Source organism: Panthera uncia, unplaced genomic scaffold, assembly GCF_023721935.1.
Source record: "Panthera uncia isolate 11264 unplaced genomic scaffold, Puncia_PCG_1.0 HiC_scaffold_1390, whole genome shotgun sequence".
NCBI classification, from domain to species: Eukaryota; Metazoa; Chordata; class Mammalia; order Carnivora; family Felidae; genus Panthera; species Panthera uncia.
The window spans coordinates 5,650-28,373 of NW_026058020.1; the positions used below are offsets into that span (position 1 = coordinate 5,650).

The following is a 22,724-nucleotide window of genomic DNA, read 5'->3' on the forward strand; positions in this document are numbered from 1 at the left end:
AATTTCATGGAAGAAAACAGATCACAAACAAATAAATATATGTATGGCAGGTAGTAGTAAGTGTTATGAAAAAAATAAAGCAGGGTAAAGACAGGGAGAATGATGAAGGCAATGCTATTTTATATATGGTTTCCCTTGTCAGGGAACCCTGACAAGGTAAAATTTAAGCAAAAATTTGAAAAAAGGAAAAAAGTAACCATGCTGGGTATGTGGAGTAAGAACATTCTAGATGAAGAGAACAGCAAACACAAAGGTCTTGAGTTGAAAAAACCCCAACCTTAGAATTCTGACTGCTCCTCCTTACTCAACCAGCTGGTTCTGCCCCAATCCTGAGTTCAATCCTCTTATCAGAGTCCAAACAAAAAAATTCCAAGAAGAATCCTCTAGCAGTTTTTGCTCTCAATTTACTCATTTCACCACCACCCCCTTAATCCATCTTCTTTGTATAAGACTGAGAATTTATACTCATCACTACTGTAACAAGTGATGAATACTATACTGATAAGAACACACTCAGAAAGGCTAAACTCTCTCTCTCTCTCTCTCTCTCTCTCTCTAGTCTTTTGGACTGATAATGGTAGTGACTTTATCACTCCTCCTTACCTCCATACCAAAGAAATGACAACAAAGGATACCACAGCCTTTCAAAATTAATTCTAATTTAAGAAACAGATAACTGATTCTCAGCAGTTACCCGAGTAGAAATTGCTGTAGGTTATCAGTAACTTAGAGGAAAGAGAACAATGTTCTGAGACAGAGACAGGAAAAAAGATGCTAACAAAAAAACCTTGCAAACCTATGCATTAACTTGCATAACCACATCTTACAACTTTAACTTACATTAAGGGTGAAAACTTGAGCCTCATTTGTTATGTGAAAGAAAATGTTTCTGTACTACATAAAAGGAGAATAATAAAATATATCAATTACTCTGTATGTCTAGGAGACTTCATTTTCATGTCCATAATCAGAACCTGCCACATCATTTTCTGTCTGGCACAGATAACTATTTTATCCCCATATATTATGATTTATCTTACATGTTAGTACAGGAAAAAGCCTGAGTTATCTTAAAGATAAGTACTTTTTTCTTCTGTTCCACTTACCTTAGCCCAGTAGCGAAAGGCTAACACCAAAGGAGTAAAAACAGGTTCCGCCTTGCCAAGAGCAGCAAGTAAATCAGTAGTGAGGCATGCCATATCATTTCCTGCACTCACTCTACAAAGTAAACCACTGTGAATGAGAAAGAAACAAATTTCACTGTATTAAAACCTTAAGAACCAGAATATTCCAAATCCTATGGTTATTCTTTCCAGTCACCGTATTTTAATACCAAGGAAGTCATAATAAAAACAAATAGATTTTAATAGATTGAGAGATAACTGGAAACGACAAATCATTTCTATCACTAGAGTTCCATAAAAAGTAAAGATGTTTTCAATACTCATTTGTACTTCAGAAATGAATTTCAACCTCACTTAGTATTTAAATTCTTCAGAAATTAATTTCAAGGGGTGCCTGGTGGGTGGCTAAGTGGGTAAGCATCCAACTCTTGATTTCAGTTCAAGTCATGATCTCACGGTTCATGGGACAGAGCCCCATGTCAGGTTCTGTGCTGACAGTACGGAGCCCACTTAGGATTCTCTCTCTTCCTGTCCCTCCCCTGCTCTTGTGAGTGAACGCATGCACTCTCAAATAAATAAATAAAAAAAAAAAATTTAATTTCCAAAGAAGCATTAACATTCACCAAAATTTGATTTATAACAGAGAAAAGGCATTGATCTCATCACTGTCAAGTAGTGTAACATACCTTCCTGGCTCATTCTTTTTGCTCTGCACATGATAAAAAGAAAAAATGAAATACTGAAGTAACCAGCTATACTTCTTGACTCGAATTTTTCCTATCTAAGCTTTCATTTTACTGATATGCTACTTTGGATTAGAAAGGACGTACATACGAACCCTCAAATAATGCTTAAATGTAAGTGAAAATAGGAGCTATATTAAAGGAGTGATGGAATTATAGTAAAGATATTGGTGGCAGGGAGAAGAATGTATTTGAGGTTCCACAAAGAGGCAATTTGACACACTGTGGATACAAAACAAAAAACAGAAAACACTAGGAGTCAGAATACTTCCATTCTGATCCTGATTTTACTCTAAATGTTGTGAATCTGGCCAAATCATTTAATCCCTCCAGATTCCAATTTTTTAATTAGAAAATAACAAAGTTGAATTAGATCTCCATAGATTCTTCTAACTTTGAATAAGAAAATATAGTACTCTTAAAATGTAAGATATACAAGTTAGTATTCAATAAAAGAACACTTAAAGAACACTTAATTACTTCTGTATTGTTTTTATGTCTCCCACATTGATCGCAAATAGGATTATCTCAGTTTCCTTTTTGAAAGGTGCTTTGCTCTCAATCCTATATACATCAGACTAAAAAGGCAACATTAGTCTTCAGTGACTCATTCAATTTCAGTGAACTAAAAATTAGATTCTAAAAGATTGTGGGCTCCTTGAGAAGAGCGGCTATTTCCTATTTATGTTTGTATCCTTACAGCAAAGCAGTACCTAACATACAGTAAATGCACAATGCTGTTGGGTGAATGAACTTCTCTGAGAAAAAAATGGAAGTTCTGCCTTACTGTGTTTTGTGTTTAATTGGTAACTCTCCTTTTTTTGACATGCTTTTAGTAAGCTTTTATTTTTAATAGATAGTATATTAATCTAAGGAGAAATCTAAAACAAAATTTTCTGGAGCGCCTGGTGGGTCAGTCCGTCAGTTGAGCGTCTGACTCTTGATTTCAGCTCAGGTCATGACCTCATGGTTCATGGGATAGAGCCCCAAGTCAGGATTCTGTCTCTCCTTCTCTGTCCCTACCCTGTGCATGCACATTCGCATGTGTGCATTCTCTCCCTCAATAAATAAACTTTAATAATAAAATAAAATAAAATAAAATAAAATAAAATAAAATAAACAAAATAAAATTTTCTGCCTTGGAAATGTTCACTGTATATTTACTTGTTATTTCAAAAACTATTTTCTTTTCATTGTTACTAACCTTTTCCGATCTTTGCACACCACAACAGGAACTTTGGCATGAAAATCAGATTCCACATCTATATATAATACTAATAAGGAAAAAAATAAAACAAGTAAGCTATTGCCAACATCTCTCAAATATTTACTTTATGGTAAACATTAAGTGATAGTTTCCTTCTAAAAATCATTTGCGTTGCTTCTGTGGGATAATACACACTCCACATTATAAGCATCAACCCAACAGAATCTCCTACCTCTCTTGGTGTCATTTGCTATATATCATAAATGACAGGCACAGTCCCAAATATTGTCCAAAAATTATAATCAGCTTAAGAAGAAAGGTCTTAACATCTCTAAAAATTTGAACATTTTCCAGTAAGTATATAATCTAGTCAAAGTGATTAAACCTTCAAAAACATGGCAAACAACAAACACCACTTACTTCTATTTCCAAAGGAGTCATGAAATGAAAACCTACAATGCTTCGACAATTTAGTTGTTTTAAGTTATCCATGCAAGTAAAAGGCTAACTCTGCTGGCCCCATTTCCTGTTACTATATGAAAAGTTTGCCCTAATCAATCAAAGAGCCTAAGGAAGAAGAGGGTAAAGCACACTTCCACTCTGAAGTCTTTCTCTACATCTCCCAGGAAGGCCCCATGACATAAATGTCCAATCTAATGAAAATAGATAGTTTAATTTATTTCATCTGAAGTTAAAAGAAAATCTCTTAGTAGTACTTGTTGGGATTATTAATTTATTAAAAATTCATGTGCTGAAGATTTATATGCCAGGAATTGCATTATGCATAGTGGTTATGACAATTAATTAGTAAGACACAAAGAGCTCAATTAAGGGTTTGCAAAACATAAACAAATCCTGTAAATAACAAGACAGAGATCTTAAAGGAATACAATGAAGGCTTAAAGAAGGTAATAATTTTTGAATCAGACTGAATTTTATAAACCTATGTTATGTGACTTAAGATGATCTAGTCATGTATTTAATATACGTTTGCTAGGCTGATACTGTCCAGTGAATCTAAAGAGGTAAAAGCTCTATATCTATCTCTTATCTGCAATATGCTTTAGTTTTTGTGCAGTAACAAGCAAGTATTTATTACGAAATAAAACTATATTAAAATCCCTTTACAAGATTCATTACATCGAATTATTTTCATAAAAACTAATTTCCCAGGAAAATGGCTAACAAGAAGCTGACAAATAATGGCGAGCTGACAGGGCAAAGAGAGAGAGAGAGAGAGAAACAGAGAGAGAGAAGGAAGTTAGAGCTGACTATGAAGTCAATGACAGGGTAAAGGAGGGTCAATAAGCGATCTTTTCTAAGCCAAACTGAAAATATTTTTGCCAGATATTTGTAACTCATAAAATTTAAGATGATAATAGGATTAATAACAACAATCACAGCAGCAAAAATTTAGTAAGAAGTCACTGCATGTAAACCAAGCACTTCTAAGCTGTGGCTTAACCCATTTCATCCTCCCAACAATCTTCTCATCAAAAAGATACTATACTGGACTGCCCGGGTAGCTCAGTCAGTTAAGCATCTGACATTTGGTTTCGGCTCAGGTTATGATCTCACAGATTGTAAGCTCAAGGCCCATGTCCAGCTCTGGGCTGACAGCATGGAGCCTGTTTAGAATTCTCTCTCCCCCTTCTCTCTGCCCCACCCCTGCTTGTATTCTCTCTCTCTCTCAAAATAAGTAACCTGAAAAAAAAAAAAAAAAAAAAAAAAACCACACTATATTACTGCCATTTTATAAATGAGAAAACTGAAGCATTAACACTTCAGTAATTTGTCAAAGGATACAACTAATAAGTGGCAGAAGTAAAATTTGAGCCCAGTTAAGTCTGGCTCCATATCCTGAGCTCTTAGGCATTTACTTTTAACAAGAAAAGCAATAAATAAAAAAACAAGAAAATAATATTGTACTACCTGACTTAGGGGGTGGTTTAAGACAGATGTAATTTAAAAACTTTTTTATTTTGAAAGTATTTTTACCTATACGAATGTCCATTTTACATCAAAAACAATCCAGACAGACAAGAAAGATATGAGAAACATACTAGGTATGACTTGGTTGATGTAATATAAATGATTAATTACTATTTTAAGTGGAAAAAAAAATACTTACTCAATGCATGCAGCACACATTTTTTCCCAAGTCTCTCCTAAATCTTCCTTCATCAGTGACTTCCTAATGATTACAGGTTTTCTGTCTTCTTTTACACAAGAAATGCCCATAACATTTTTAAATTACCCAATAGGCAGTACTTTTTTACATACCAATTTTAAATATACTTTTTATCTAATGACATGTAAATTTTATAGCACACCTACTCAACAAATATGTAAGTGTATGTAATATAATGACTCATATATGCTACTACAAGTGTTAAACGTGGTTAGCCATATATAAAAAACACAGGGCACATACCCTCAAAGAATTTTCTTTAGAAAGACAAAAAAAAGAAACTCACCACTTTTTTTTAAAATCCCAAGCACTTGTATCAGAAGATCTGGATGATTCATCTAAAAAAATTCAAAGTAAATCAATATACTAATTTCAAAGTTCAAGGTGCAAACATTAGAGAGAATTCGATTTCATTAAATATTTAAATAAAACCAATCTATTTTAAAATAATGAAAAAAGAATAGTTAAAACACTTTTATGGTAACATATCTTGTTCATGGAACTAGAATATAATAAATCATGTAGTGCTATTCTTCCAGCAATATTTCTAGAATTAATAAGTTCTTAGAATGAGAAAAGATTCTGGAATTTCACAGCAAAATAAACAGAAAAGAAACCAGTTTGCCAAATAGCCTTCAAAGAGAAGTTGTTGAGATAGGAAATTTAAGAGATACTGGTAACTGGCAGCATGGTCAAAAGGCTTAGATTAAATACTACTTTAAAATACAAACTTGTCAAATGCTTAGTTTAGTATGTACTTTGTTGCTGAAGTATTTAATAATCATGTACTAATGGTAAGTAAATAACTGTATGAGATAAGAAATTAAAACATCAAGTTTTCACCTAAATCATTAATTTTCACCTAAACATTAAAATTATTCAATGACATGTAAAATGTCAACCGACTATTTTAAATGTTTCATAGGTCAATAAATAAATAATGTTAGCAGTGCTAATTACTACTTATGGTAAGTACCCAGAATGTACCAGGCACACTATACAAAAATGTTTGGTATACAGCATCTTATTTAATATAAAAGTTATTATTATCCCTGTTTTAGAAATTAAAAAACTGAGTCTCAAAAAGGCCAAGTCACTTGCTCATTGCAGCCAAGACTTGAACACAGAAGTATGATTTTAAAGTTATTTTCACTTTCTATACTGCCTACAAGTGATAACTATTCAACACCATCAAATATGTACAAGCATTTTCCCTTTTTACTGCATTCCCCTGCTTCCTTCTTTCTCTCCCTTATTTTTATTCCACCTATATCTAGTACCTAATAGTTTCCAAAATCACATTTAATTACACTATAAACCAGAATCTTATAGTCCCCTACACCTTCTCTAAAAAGATAATCAACTAAAAATTACCAAGTACTAGTTAAGAACCACATAAAAAAGTGTTTTCATAATTACTTACCCTGGGAGGAAATTTTATATCTATATTAACATCACTACTTTTCAGAGCAAACTTAGTCAGAGATGAGCCATACAACCTAAGTGAACACTCTGGAAATAAAGGAAAAAATATGAAAGCATGAAATAGTGTGCAAATATGAGAAATTTCTTAAAAACGATAATAGGAAAATTACATATGTTTCAATTATGTGTCTTCAATTCTAGTACAACATTTATAGAAGAATGACATCCTTTCTAACTGATCTGCAAAAAAATAAAAATGCTTCTCAGTTATGGGATTCAGGGACAGAGAAGGAAGAAATTACTCATAAAAGTTCAGTGTTTACACAAAATATTAGTAATAGTTCATTTAGGAATGACTAGAAGTATGTTTAATATTTAATATGTAACAGTGAAAATGTACTAACCTAGGTATAGCTACTGTCATAAACTACATTTATTTACTCTTAGATATTTATATTTATGTAAGAGATAATAGCACTTTAAATGGGGAAGGGATCATAGACATTGAATGCCAATGCTCTTTAAAAATACAAAATGAAGGCTCGTCACTTGATATTATAAACCTAAACCGCCCCCCCAAGAAAAAACAAAACACAAACAAAAAACCCTGTGGTTTTTCAAGATTTCATAGACCAAAATATATAGGAATAATAACATACAACTTACATATTTTTCAAACTATCAAATACATTATTCAAAAATCATCGTAAGGTAAATTTTAAAAGGATCTCACCAGAGGGCAAGTTGAAAATAACATGATTGGGACTACTCAGGCAGGTTCAGTTTCTTAGAAAGTGTGAGTTTATACTCATTTGTATAGATAGAAGTCTACTGTTCAAGTTCACAAAACGTCTGAAAATCACTGAAATCATTAACATCATAAAAACTTCATTTCTGTCCATTTTTTAATATATTTTACTTATTTATTTATTTATTTATTTTTTTATTTATTTATTTATTTATTTTTTAACTTATTTTTTTAAAGTAGGCTCCACAGGGGCGCCTGGGTGGCTCAGTCGGTTAAGCGCCCGACTTCAGCTCAGGTCATGATCTCACAGTTTCTGAGTTCGAGCCCCATGTGGGACTCTGTGCTGACAGCTCAGAGAATGGAGCCTCCTTTGGATTCTGTGTCTCCCTCTCTCTCTGCCCCTCCCCCACTCATGCTCTGTCTCTCACCTTCAAAAATTAAACATTAAAAAAAAAAAATTTAAAGTAGGCTCCACACACAACATGGGGCTCGAACTCACAACCCCAAGATCAAGAGCTGCAGGCTCTACCGACTGAGCCAGCCAGGTGTCTGCATTTTTCTTCTCAAAATAGTAAATTATTTCTGTATATAATTTAAATTAGTATTCATTGTACTTTAGGTAGAAAACCACATTACAGAAATAAAATGAAATGCAAATGTTTTCCATTTTTTAATTTCAATTTTATATTTTCTTATAAATCTCACAAATGGCTCTATATAAAACTGTAATTTGTCAACTGTCCAAAATCCCGCTGGTGGTGAGAAATAAGTTTTATTGAATAGACATTTATTTAAATTCAATATTGATGCAAAAACAGTATTAAGTGTTAAGCAAATATAATCTTTATATAAATGTCTACAATAAACCTGGCACAACTCCCCTTTACACCAAAAATATAAGCTTTCTGTAAAGAAAGAGCAGAGTCAAAAAGAAATAAAAGGGCAAATTTTACTTGTAATGACCCTACTTAAAGTAAATTAATTTTTCCCCACCATCGGCCATAAGAATCTTTTTCAGTGACTAGGTGGAATATACACACTGAAAATAATATAATTAAAATGTCCACTCAGAAGTCAAAGATACTGAAAAATAATATAAAATATAATATTTGACCTATAAGAAATTTTCCTATATCTGACATTTTAAAACTCTTCTTGTCATAATTCTCTATTTTACTTTTCTGAAATATTTCCCAAAAACTCACTTATAAAATAATTAAATTCATCTACTTTTAAGATGGGAGAAACAAACAGAAAGGAAACATTAAGAAATTTACACTAAGTTTAGCAAGAAGCAAGGGGAAAAGTTGTATAATTTTACTAATTAAGCATAAAGCGTATCTGTACCTGGTAAAAATGTTGTTACAACCTTTGACATTTCCTCCACAATTTCCTGACGGACCCTGAGGTCATCATCTGTTATTCCGTGTTCTTTTGCTAATTCAATAACTGCAACACTTAAAGCAGCCAAGTGGGCAGGGGAAGGAGGTGGCAGAGAACGAAGCTCACTTTCTTCCTGTTTTTCCTATTAATGTAACATTTAACAATAACATAAAAAAAATTTTTTTCTACTTTAATGTCCTTATATTTAGGATAGAAGAACATAAATATATTAACTCAACAAATATTCACCTTCTATATGCCAGATTTAATTTAAGACACCGAGGATATGGAAATGAACAAGAGACAGAAATGTTGTAAGTACTGGAAGATTAAGAAGTCTTTGGGGGGAGGTTATTATTAAACATTAAAAACTAAAACTTGTTCTACTGTACTGTCTTCATAAATTCTGAAATGCTACATCAAAGCCAAAATACTGTAAGTAAAACACTTAGCTGATAATTCTGTGGATAATTTTGCTGCAGCAAAAAGATTGTTTCAGGTGGAGGAGAAAGTCTTGAATCCTCTCTGATCTGCACATGATATCAGATTAAACGGTCACAGGAAAAGATCCTAGACACTATCATCACATTTGTTATACAGAATACCATTTACATTTGATTTCTTTCTGTTCTTTTATCCATCTAATACTAGGCAAAATGTTTCCCAAAACCCTGATTCTACTGAAAGTTTGAAAGCCAATTTAAACCAAAAAGCTAAAGAGAGACTATATTGATTTTTAAAGATTGATTTATTATTCTGATTTTTAAAATTTTTTTGAAGTTTATTTATTTGAGAGACAGAGAGTGAGTGAGGGAGGGGCAGAGAGAGATAGAGGGAGAGAGAGAATCCCAAGTAGGCTCCGCACTGTCAGCATGGAGCCTGATGCAAGCTTGAACCCACAAACCGTGATACCATGACCCAAGCCGAAACCAAGAGTCACTCAACCAACTGAGCCACCCAGGTGCCCCCATTATTTTGATTTTTTAAAAAACTACATGCTAACTGCAAAAGCTACATAAAACATAGGAAAATACAAAGAAGAAAATCATCCACACAATGTCGTCCTATTTCCTTTACTTTTTTTTTTTTTTTTTACCACAACGAAGACCATATCATTTCTTTAATATTATAATAATGGCATTTTCTATTACCACATTTTAGTCAAGAGACATTCTCTTATTTTTGATACATGTAGTTCCCAACAAATTGAAAAATCAGAAGTAGTTTGTTCGCTCTCCTCCACCCCTACACTGCACTTAAACAAAGACTGGTCTATTCCTAATTTTATTCATTGTTACTATATTCAGTCTTAACATAAGTAAAGTTTACCTAAGGTACAGAAAATCAAACATGGCCGTAAGACAGCTTCATTTTTCTTCCAAATTTTTAGTTAAATTCTAGTTAGAGGAAATAGACAACAAATAAATATATACATTCATGTCAGATAAAGCTATGAAGAAAAATCAAACAGGGTGAGAGACGAGTTTGATGGGTAGGGGGTATTATTTTAGAATAAAGTGGACAAAGGTAACTCTAAGCAGGTAATATTTGGCAGAAACCTAAAAATGAAGAACAGAAATGTTTAAATTTCTGAGGGAAGAGCATTCAGACACAGAGATGATAAATGCAAAGACTTAAGAGGCAACAAAGTACCTACCTAATGTTACTTGAAGAGATCAATGTGATTAAAGAGGTAACTAAATGATGAGGCTGAAAAGTTAACTAGAAGCCAAATATTGTATGACCTTATGATACGTGATAAGGACTTAAACTTTTATTCTAAGTTGGGAAGCCAGTGAAGAGCTATGAGCAGGAAGTAACATGTTATGACATGTTGTTGTTTTTTTTTTTTAAGTTTATTTATTTATTTTGAAACAGAGAGAATTCCAAGCAGGCTCCACACCATCAGCACAGAGCCCGATGCAGGGCTCAAACCCACGAACCAGGAGGTCATGACCCAAGCCAAAGTCAAGAGTTGGGCGCTCAACTGACTAAGCCACCTAAGTGCCCCCACATGTTATAACATATTTTAAAAGAACAGTCCTGGCTGATAAATGAAAAAAGAATGGACTGTGGGGGGCAAGAAGGAAGGGTAAATTGGAAAGAGTCCAGGTTAAAGATGGTGGTAACTTAGACTAAAACAAAAAGAGTAGAAGTGCCTGACTGATTCAGTTGGGAGAACATGGGACTTTTGATCTCAGGATCATGTATTTGAGCCCTACACTGGGCATGGAGACTAGTTTAAAAAAAAAAAAAAAAAAAACCCCAGAGGCACCTGGGTGTCTCAGTCGGTTAATATTGGACTTTGATTCAAGTCATGATCTCAGGGTTCATGAGTTTGAGCCCCACACTGGGCTCTGTGCTAACACCTCAGAGCCTGGAGCTTGCTTCAGATTCTGTGTCTCCCCCTCTGCCCTTCCCCTACTCATGCTCTCTCTCTCAAAAATAAACATTAAAAATAATTTAAACCCTAGGGATGGTAATAGCTTTCCACTATTAAACAAACAAGAAAATTCCAAACAGAAAGAGCAGAGTGTGTGCAAATGACTCAATTTGGAATATATAATGTTTCAAGGTAAACGCTATAGAATTTGTTAACAGTTTGAATGTGGGATGTAGATGAGAGAGACAAATCAAAGATGATTCAAAAGTGCTTGTCCCGGGGCGCCTGGGTGGCGCAGTCGGTTAAGCGTCCGACTTCAGCCAGGTCACGATCTCACGGTCCGTGAGTTCGAGCCCCGCGTCAGGCTCTGGGCTGATGGCTCGGAGCCTGGAGCCTGTTTCCGATTCTGTGTCTCCCTCTCTCTCTGCCCCTCCCCCGTTCATGCTCTGTCTCTCTCTGTCTCAAAAATAAAATAAAAAACGTTGAAAAAAAAAAAAATTAAAAAAAAAAGTGCTTGTCCAAAGCAACTGGGTAAACAAATGGTGGTGTTTCTGGTGATATCTGGTAAGTTCTGGAAAGAATTAGTTTAGTCTAAGAAAACATGCCCGGGGCACCAGGGTGGCTCAGTCAGTTAAGCATCCGACTTTGGCTCAGGTCATGATCTCGCAGTTTGTGGGTTCGAGCCCCGCGTCGGGCTCTGTGCTGCCAGCTCAGAGCCTGGAGCCTGTTTCTGATTCTGTGTCTCCCTATCTCTCTGCTCCTCCCCTGTTCATGCTCTGTCTCTCTCAAATATCAGTAAACATTAAAATATATGTATATATGGTGTGTGTGTGTGTGTATATATATATATATATAGAGAGAGAGAGAGAGAGAGAGAGAGAGAGAAAACATGCCCAAGAAGTAAGAGCTTGCTAACAAGTCATCTATTTCCACTCTCTGGCCATTCATCCCATTCCCCTTACATCTACCAGTTAGTCTCCTACTTCAAAACTTTCAGTAAATCCTCAACAGAATACTAGCAAACCAAATGCAGCAAAATATTAAATAGATTATATAGCATGACCAAGTGCAATTTATTCCTGTAATGTAAGAAGAGTTCAACATACAATAGTCAATCAACGTAAATCACCATCTTAATAAATGAAAGAAAAAAAAATGACTTGAATACCTTGATACAGAAAAAGCATTTAACAAAATTCACCCTTTTGTGGTTAAAAAAAACAAAAACAAAAACAAAAGCACTCACCAAACTAGGAATAAAAGGAAATGACCTCAACATAATAAAGACCTATATAAAAACTCACAGCTAACATTAAACTCAGTGGTTAAAGACTAAAAGCTTTTTCTCTAAGATCAGGAACAAGTCAAGAATGCCAATTTTCGGGGTGTCTAGGTTGCTCAGTTGATTCAGCATCTGACTTCAGCTCAGGTCATGATCTCATGGTTCATGAGTTAGAACCCCACACTGGGCTCACTGCTGACAGTGCAGAGCCCACTTCAGATACTCAGTCCCTCTCTCTCTCTGCTCCTCCCCTGCTCGCACTCCCTCTCAAAAATAAACATTAAAAAAAAAAAAAAAAAGAATGCCCATTTTTACCACTTCTATTCAACATATTATTAGAAGTGCTAGCCAGAGGAATCAGGCAAGAAAAAGAAATAATAGGCAACTAACTTGGAATGGAAGAAATAAAATTATCTCTATTAATAGATAACAAGCTAATATGTAAAAAACCCTAAAGATGCCATTAAAAAAAACTGTTAGAACTAATGAACAAATTCAGTAAAGTAGAATACAAATCAACATGCAAAAATCAGTTGCATTTCTATACACTAAGGAACACCTGGGTGTCTCAGCTGGTTAAGCATCAAACTCTTGACTTAGGCTCAGGTCTTGATCTCACGATCATGAGACTGAGCCCCATGCTGGGCTCCACACTGACTGTGGAGCCTACTGGGGATTCTCTCTCTCTACTCCCCCCACCCCACTCTCTCTCTCAAAATAAATTTAAAACAAATAATAATAATAAAATAGCCTCAAAAAGAATAAAATACTTAGAAATTAACTTAACCAAAGAGATGAATGACTTTGTACACTGAAAACAATAAAACACTTAAAGAAATAAAAGACATGAATAAACAGAAAGACATCCCATGTTCATGGACTGGCAGGCTTAATATTGTTAAGATGATATCAATACTACTCAAAGTAATCTACAGATTCAATACAATCCCGTTAAAATGGGATTGATTTTTTTTGCAAAAATAGGAAAATTAATCCTAAAATTCACATAGCATCTCAAGGGACCCTAAACAGCCAAAACAATCTTTAAAAAGAACGAAGTTACAGAATCCACATTTCCTGACTTTGAAACTTACCCTAAGAGTCACAGTAACCAAGACAGTATGGTACTGGTATAAAGACAGATGTATAGGTCAACAGAATAAAACAGCCCAGAAATAGATACTCATATATATAGCCAAATGATTTTTAATAAGGGTGTCAAGACTGTCCAATGGCAAATGGACTGACTTTTCAACAAATCATGCTAGGAAAACTGGACATCCCTATGCAGTATAGACCCTTATCTTATACCAATATACAAAAATTAGCTCAAAATGGATCAAAGACCTAAATGTAAGAGAAAAATTATAAAACTCTTAGAAGAAAACAGAAAAGTTTCATGACACTAGATATGGCAATGATTTATTGGATATGAAACATAAAAAAACACACAGACAAAAAAAGAAAAATTAGACAAATTGGAATTTATGAAAATCAAACTTCAGTGCATCAAACAACACAATTAACAGAGTAAAAGACAACCCACAGAATAGGAGAAAATATTTGCAAATCACATATATGATAAGGGATTAATATCCAGAACATATAAAGACCTCCTAAAACTTAACAAGAAAACTACCCAATTCAAAAGTGGTCAAAGGACTTGAATAGACATTTCTCCAAAGAAGATATACAAATGGGCAGTAAGTACACAAAAAGGTGTTCAACCTCAGTAATCATTAGGAAAATGGAAATAAAAAGGACTATGAAATATCAATTCACATACAGTAAGATAACTATTACAAAACAGAAAAAAACAAAAGTTTTGTGAATATAGAGAAATTGAACCCTTGGGCATTGCTAGTAGGAATCTAAAATGGTGTAGCCACTGTAGAAAATAGTATGGCAGTTCCTCAAAAAATTTAACGTGTATTTACCATTTGATCCAGCAATTCCACTTCTGGGTATATACACAAATGAAATGAAAGTAGGGATTCGAACAAGTATTTCCTCTACCAATGTTCATACCAGTATCATTCACAATACCCAAAAAGTAGAAATGACCCAAATATGAATAAATGGATGGATGAATGGATACACAAAACATGGTACTATGGACTACTATTCAACATTAACAGGAAGGAAATCTAATACATACTACATTATGGTTGAACCTTTAAGATAAAATACTAAGTGAAATTTGCAGAAAAGGACAAACATTGTAGGATTCCACTTATATGAGGTACCTACAATAGCTAGCCAAGTACACAGAGACAAAACCAGGGGCAAAGGGAAGAGGGGAATGAAGAGTTACTGTATAATGGGTACAGAGTTTTAATATGGGATGATAAAAAGTTCTACAGATGCATAGTGCAGATGGTTGTACATTCATGTGAATGTACTTAATGTCACTGAACTGTACACTTAAAAATGGAAAAAATAATAAATTTTATGTCATATATATTTTACTGCAATAAAAATCATTTTTTAAAACCTTCAATGGCACACACAAAAAAACAAAACACCTTCAAGGGCACCAATAAGATAATGCCCCATCCTTTTAATAAGGAATTCACAGCAATTTAGTTTCAGCTTGCCTTTTTAAGCCCTCCTCCAACCATTCCTCCTACTTCTGCTAAAATTTTAGGCAATATCCATAGTTAAATAGTTACCAGCCATAAAATACTATATGTGCTATTGGGCCTCCAGGTCTTTACTTTCTGTCTCTATTCTTCCTATTTTCCTGATCATTCTCCAGTCTATTGGTTGCTCTTCTTCTACTAGTCCCTTAAACATTTGTATTCTTTGATCTTCTCTCCTGATTCCTTTGGGTTATCTCACCCACACCCATGATTTCAATATGCTAAAGATTACCAAATCTGAATTTGTAGCTCCTATTATAAATTCCAGATCATTAGATTCAACTTATTGGTGGACATCTCTAATTGAAATACCCTGCAAGTGTTTCAAATTCAGTATATTCAAAAACTTTTTTTTTGTATTTCCTGAGTAAATGGCACCACAGCCTATAATAACACCTCAAATCAAATACCTTATGATCACTCTAGACATCCTAGGCCTCCACCTCCACAATTTTACAAGAGACATAAGTCTCTTGAAGTTCTAACCTCAACTCCATTCTGACTATCTACTCCTTCTTATCAAATGTTCATCATTGCCTAACTGGATTATCATGAGAGACTAACTGGTCTCCCCAAACCTAGACCTTTCAAAAGATTCTTTTTTTTTTTTTTTTTTTTTTTCATTTACTTCCAAATTAGTATATAGTGCAACAATGATTTCAGGAGTAGATTCCTTAGTGCCCCTTACCCATTTAGCCCATTCCCCCTCCCACAACCCCTCCAGTAACCCTCAGTTTGTTCTCCATATTTATGAGTCTCTTCTGTTTTGTCCCCCTCCCTGTTTTTATATTATTTTTGTTTCCCTTCCCTTATGTTCATCCGTTTTGTCCCTTAAAGTCCTCATATGAGTGAAGTCATATGATGTTTGTATTTCTCTAATTTCACTTAGCCTAATACCCTCCAGTTCTATCCATGTAGTTGCAAATGGCAAGATTTCATTCTTTATGATTGCGGAGTAATACTCCATTGTATATATATACCACATCTTCTTTATCCATTCATCCATCGAGGGACATTTGGGCTCTTTCCATACTTTGGCTATTGTTGACAGTGCTGCTATAAACATGGGGGTGCATGTGTCCCTTCAAAACAGCACACCTGTATCCCTTGGATAAATACCTAGTAGTGCAATTGCTGGGTCGTAGGGTAGTTCTATTTTGAGTTTTTTGAGGAACCTCCATACTGTTTTCCAAGGTGGCTGCACCAGCTTGCATTCCCACCAACAATGCAAAAGAGATCCTCTTTCTCCGCATCCTCGCCAACATCTGTTGTTGCCTGAATTGTTAATGTTAGCCATTCTGACAGGTGTCAAGTGGTTCAAAAGATTCTTTCACACTTGAGTATGAAAGAGTGAGTTTGCAAAATACATGTCATTAAGCTCCATAAACCTCAAAATAAAATTCAAACAGTGTAAGTATACATATTCATTCATGATCAGGCTTTTGCCTAGCTGTCCAATTATCCATATATTTCATCCTCTCCTTTGTGTGCTTCAGTTATGCTAAACTACTAGTTGTTGCCTGAACACACTCTGCCATTTCTTGCCTCAAACCAACCCTCCACGTGATGGTTTCTCTTCCATAAAGATACATTCTCATTTCTACATTTGGCTAACATTATTAAGAACCAGGATCATATTCTCTATTCACCTTTTCTGACTCACTACACAAACTGTTACATAAGTCCCAATCTGCTGTCATACCATATTCTAAAAACCATCTACTATGATACTTAACCACATTCTTTCTCAATCAACCATTTGCTTATATGCCCGCAAACTCCTTATGTTCACAGGTTATGGAGCTGTACTTCTTTTTACATTTCCGTAGCAGCAGTACCTAAAGCAGAAGCTGAAGGTACACAATAAATTCTTTATAAATTAAAAAAAAAATCTATATTAGTCTTTTTACTGGAAAATATAGTTCAATTATTTTTGGATATGCATAAAATTAGTATGATTGAGCTTTTTAATCTGTTTTTCCTGACACCATCAAGCCTTGTGCCCTACCCCAAGTCTGCCCATTCTTTGGGATGGAGGGTTTTTCATTATCTTATTCAATCTTTCTACCTCTAATAGTTCAGAGGTTATACTTTTTTGCTACTTATAAAATGTATACCCTAGGTATTTCAACATGGATACTTAACCTAACAATATCTAAAACAAACCAGTATCTTTTATTCTCCTCCAAACCAGAAAATCTTTTGAAAGTTTTAATTTGGATAACCCTCTCGAAATTTACAGCCTATTATTGTTAGTATTTTAGTACTAGCCTGCATTTTTCTCCATGACAAACTGAATGCTATTGTTGTTGTTGTTGTTGTTGTTGTTGTTGTTACTGTCATTTTATTCAACCGATGTATCTTTAACTCTCCAATCCTTCTTCCAACTCTCTTATTTCCTCAAAGATCATTTTTAGTCTAAAATACAGCCTTTAGAACTTCCTTTACTGAGGGTCTTTTAGAGGTTAACTCACTTCTTTTATCCATCAATATATTCTGTGCTTAGTATTGTTAGATATTGTTAAGATATTGTGCTAAGATATTGTTAGATACACCTTTATGGGTGACCCCACCTTTTCTTTTTGACTGCTTTTATAAAAAGTACTTTACTGAAATATAATTGACATAAACAGCACAAATATAAAGTTTACAATTTGGCTGATATCTGACATACATATACCACCATAAAACCATCACTGTAGTCAACGTAATAAATGTATCAATCACACATAAAAATTCCTTCATATCCCTTTGTGACCACTCTCCCACCCCTTTACACACATACTTGGGCAACCAATGACCTGCTTTTGACAACTACAGTTTAGTTTGCATTTTCTAGAGTTTTACATAAATGGAATCACACAATACATACTCATTTTTATCTGGCTTCTTTCACTCATGTTAATTATGTTAAGATTCATCTGTGTTGTATATATCAACAGATCATTCCTTTTTATGCCCAACAGTAACATGGTATGAATATATACCACAATTTGTATATCCTTTCACCTACCTACTCATGTACATTTGGCTTCTCTGCATTTTTTGGCTAATAATTGCATATAAAGCTGCCATGAACATTAGTATACAAGTATTCGTACAGACATATGCTTTCACTTCTACTGGGTAAATACATAGTAATAGAATAGCTGATAGTGTATTAGGTGTATGTTTAACTTCTTTCAAACTGCTGAAGTGTTTTCAAAAGTGGATGTACTACCACATGATCCAACAATTCCACTTCTGGGTACTTACCCAAAGGAAACAAAAACACTAACTCAAAAAGATATTGTACCTCCTCATGTTCACTGCAGCATTACTTCTAATAGCCAATACATGGAAACAACCTAAGTACCCATGAATGGATGAATGAAAAATGTGATAGACAGATATAGATATATACTTCCCATTGTGTATGTGTGTATATATACAACAGAAATTACTCAGCCAAAAAAAGAAAGACATTTATAACAGGGATGGATGCTGAGGTCATTATGTTAAGTGAAATAAGACAGAGAAAGAAATGCTACATGATCTCACTTATACGTGGAATCTAAAAAACACAAACTGAACTCATAAATACAGAGAACTGACTGGTCGGGATGAGCAAGATGGGTGAAAGTGATTAGATGGTACAAACTTTCAGTTATAAAATAAATAAATCTTAGGAATGTAATGTACAGCATGGTGACCACAATTAGTAATAATGCATTGTATATTTGAAAGTTGCTAAGAGAGTCAATCTTAAAAGTTCTCACCTCAAGACAAAAAATTTATTATGTGTGGTGCTGTACAACCAGACTTATTGTGATCATTTTGCAAAACGTATAGTGAATCATTATGCTGTCTACCTAAAACTATGTATCTCAATTAAATCTCAATTATATCTCAATTAAAAAATTACTGAAAATAACTAAAAGTTTTTAAAAAGTGCAAGTACTACTTTACATTTCCATCAGTACTGTTTGTGACTTACAGTTCGGTGTCCACATCCTTGACAAACCTTGGTACAGTTATTTTTTTTTTATTTTTAGCTATTCTTGTATTGATTTCCCTAATGTAAAGATACAGAACGTTGAACATCTTTTCATGTGTTTGATATCTGTATATCTTTTGTAATGAAGTGTCAACTCCAATCTTCTGCCCATACTTTTATTGGACTGTTTATTACTGAGGTTTTTAATTTTTTTATTGAAGTATAATTAACATACAATGTTGTATTAGTTTCAGATACACAATATAATGATTCAACAATTTTATACATTTCTCAGTGCTCATTATGCTTATTAGTGAGCTTTCAAAGTTGTTTCTACCTTCTACATATAAATTATTGCCAGATACATGATTTACAAGTATTTTCTCCCAGTTTGTAGCTAATAATCATCATTTTTTGAATAGTATCTTCCAAGGAACTGAAGTTTGCAATTTTGAGGAAGTCTCATTAATTTTTTGTGTCCTTTAGTGTCATATTTTTTAAAATTGTGACTAACCCAAGGTTATAAACATTTTTTCCTATAGTTTCTTCTGGAAATTTTATGCTTTTAGGTTTTACATTTAGGTCTGTTATTCATTTTGAGTAATTTTTTTATACAGTACAAATTACGGATCTAATTATTCTAGAGCCATACATTTAGAAGACTTATCATTTCTCCACTGAATTGCTTTTGAACGTCAAAAATCAGTTGTTCACACATGTGTGGGCCTATTTCTAGACTCACCATTCTGTTCCACTGATCTATTAGTCCACTTGATCCAGTACCACACTGTCTTGATTATTGTGGCTTTGTTAAGTCTGGAAATAAAGTGTATTAGTCCTCCACCTTTGTTCTCTTTCAAGGTTGTTTTGGATCTTCTAGATAGAGCCTTTGTGTTCTCATATGAATTTTAGAATCAGTTTTTCAAATCAGGATTTTGGCTGGGATTATGTTGAATCTATTCATCAGTTTAGAAAGAACTGACAATAATATTAATTCTTCTAACACCCAAACAAGACGATTTCTCCATTTATTTAGCTCTTTGATTTCTCTCAGGAATGTTTTATAGTTTTCTGTACACAAGCTTTGCATATTTTGATGCTATTTTAAATAGGGTTTTTTTTTTAACTTCTAGATTTCACTAAATATTCTATATAAACAATTATATTGTCTATAAATACAGTTTTGCTATTTCTTTTAGAACCTCTAATACAATATTGAATAAAAGTGTTAAGAGTGAACATTATCTTCTTTCTTCTCCAATTTTTTTAATGTCATAAAATATACACCACATAAATTTCACTATCTTAACTGTTTAGGGTACATTTCAGTGACATTAAGTAAATTCATACTGTACAACCATCACTATCATCCATCCACAGACTTTCCATCTTACAAAACTGATACTCTATATCCATTCATGATAACTCCCCATTCCCTCATCTCTGCAAGGTTCTGGCAACCACCATTCTACTTTCTCTATGATTTTGTCTATTCTAAATATCTCAGGTAAATGAATTCATATAGTATTTGTCTTTTTGTTACTGGCTTACTTTATTTAGCATAATGTCCTCAAGATTCATCCATGTTATAGTATATCAGAATTTCCTTCCTTTTCATCACCTATTGTATGTTTAGATAACATTTTGCTGACCCATTCATCTACAGATGGACACTTGGGTGGCTTCTATGTTTTAGTCATTATGAATGATGCACTATGAACACAGGTGTACAAATATTTCTTCAAGACCCTGCTTTCAGTTCTTCCAAGCATACACTCAGAAGTGTAACTGTTGGATCATATGGTAATTCTTTTTTTTTTTTTTAAATGTTTATTTATTTATTTTTGAGAGGGAGAGAGCACAAGCAGGGGAGGGACAGAGAAAGAGAGGGAGACACAGAATCTGAAGCAGGCTCCAGACTGATCTGCCAGCACAGAGCCCAACGCAGGGCTCAAACTCATGAACCATGAGATCATGACCCTGAGCCGAAGTCAGATGCTTGACTGAGACACCCAGGTACCCCAGTAATTCTACCTTTAATTTCTTGAGGAAACACAATACTATTTTCACAAGAGCTATACCATTTTTTTTTAATGTTTTTATTTATTTTTGAGACAGAGTGAGACAGAGCATGGTCAGGGGAGGGGCAGAGAGAGAGGGAGACACAGAATCTGAAGCAGGCTCCAGGCTCTGAGCTGTCAGCACAGAGCCCGACACGGGGCTTGAGCTCATAGACTGTGAGATCATGACCTGAGCTGAAGTCAGACACTTAACTGACTGAGCCACGCAGGCGCCCCAAGCTATACCATTTTCATATCTATCTTTTCTCCTAATCTTAGGGAGACAGTGAGTGTTCAGTCTTTCACCATTAAGTATGATATTAGCTGTATGTTTTTCATAGATGTTCTTTATCACATTGAGGAAGTTCTCTTCTATTCCTAGCTTTGCAGAGCCTGATGCAGGGCTTGAACTCATCAACTTGAGACCTGAGTCGAGATCAAGAGTTGGACGCTTAACCGACTGAGTCACCCAGGAGCCCCTTGCTGAGACTTTTTATAAGAACTTTTTTAAATGCTTTTTCAGCATCTACTGAAATGATCAAATAGTTTTTTTGGTTTGTTAATATGATAAATTACATTCATTGGTTTTCTAAACCAAAACTGCACTCTTGGAATAAAGCCCCACTTGGTCATAATATATTTCTTCCTTAAAATTATTCTTAGATTCAACTTGCTAAAATAATGTTTAGAATTTTTGCATTTATATTCATGAGGGATATAGGGCTTAAGTTTTCTTTTATTGTAATGTCTTTTTCTGGTTTTGGTATCAGAATAACATAGGCCTCATGGACTCAATTAGGAAGCCATACTCTTCTTCAGTGTTCTGGAATATGTGTACTGGCACACAAATTATCAATTATCCCAGAGCTCAAGGGTGACCTTTTATTTCTTTTTTTCAAGTTTTTTCCTCTTTCTATTTCATTTTGGATGGTCTCCATTATCGTATGTTCAAGTTCACTTTTTCTTTTGCGACGTCTGATCTGCCATTAGTCCTACCCAGTGTAGTTTTCATCTTAGACCCTGTAGTTTTCATTACTATAAATTCAATTGTAATCTTTTTTATATCTTCCAAGTCTCTATTTAATTTTTGGAATATCAGGAATATAGTTAACTGCCTTGATGTCTTCCTCTGCTAATTCTCGAGTCAATTTAATCAGTTTTTCCCCTCATCATGGTTTGTGTTCTCCTGCTTCACTGTATGCCTGATAATCTTTGAATGCCAATGTGAACTTTTTTTGTGGTGATGGATATACTGTGTTTCTATAAACATTCTCAACCTTTGGTCTGAAACACTGGAAACTGTACTTTTGGGTCTTGTCTTTTAAATACTTTAGTCAGGATCAGACTGCATTTAGTTTAGGGTTATATACTCCCCACTCCTAAAACAGAATCTTTCTGCATACTCCACCCAATGCCCATGAAGGTTTTCCAGTCTGGATAGTGGCAAGGTACTTACTATTCAAAGCCCTATGTGAGCATCAAGCACTGTCTGAATTCCATCAGATGATTCTTTCCCTGGCTCTAGGCAGCTTTCTCACATGCATGTACCAATCAGTACTG

At 34.3% G+C, this 22,724-nt stretch overlaps 1 protein-coding gene across 2 annotated transcripts in view; it reads right to left on the minus strand.

Moving 5' to 3' along the window:
* Positions 1-551: 551 nt before the first annotated feature.
* LOC125916997 (terminal uridylyltransferase 4-like) overlaps positions 552-22,724 on the minus strand; it is a 66,432-nt gene continuing 44,259 nt past the window's right edge. For both annotated transcript variants that reach the window (XM_049623261.1, XM_049623260.1), the window contains 5 exons: positions 8,786-8,963; positions 6,689-6,777; positions 5,552-5,603; positions 3,072-3,141; positions 552-1,233 (listed from right to left, as the gene is read on the minus strand). In XM_049623261.1, coding sequence (XP_049479218.1) covers positions 1,071-1,233; positions 3,072-3,141; positions 5,552-5,603; positions 6,689-6,777; positions 8,786-8,963 — 552 coding nt within the window. In that variant the 3' untranslated portion in view covers positions 552-1,070. The remainder of the gene's footprint in view (positions 1,234-3,071; positions 3,142-5,551; positions 5,604-6,688; positions 6,778-8,785; positions 8,964-22,724) is intronic.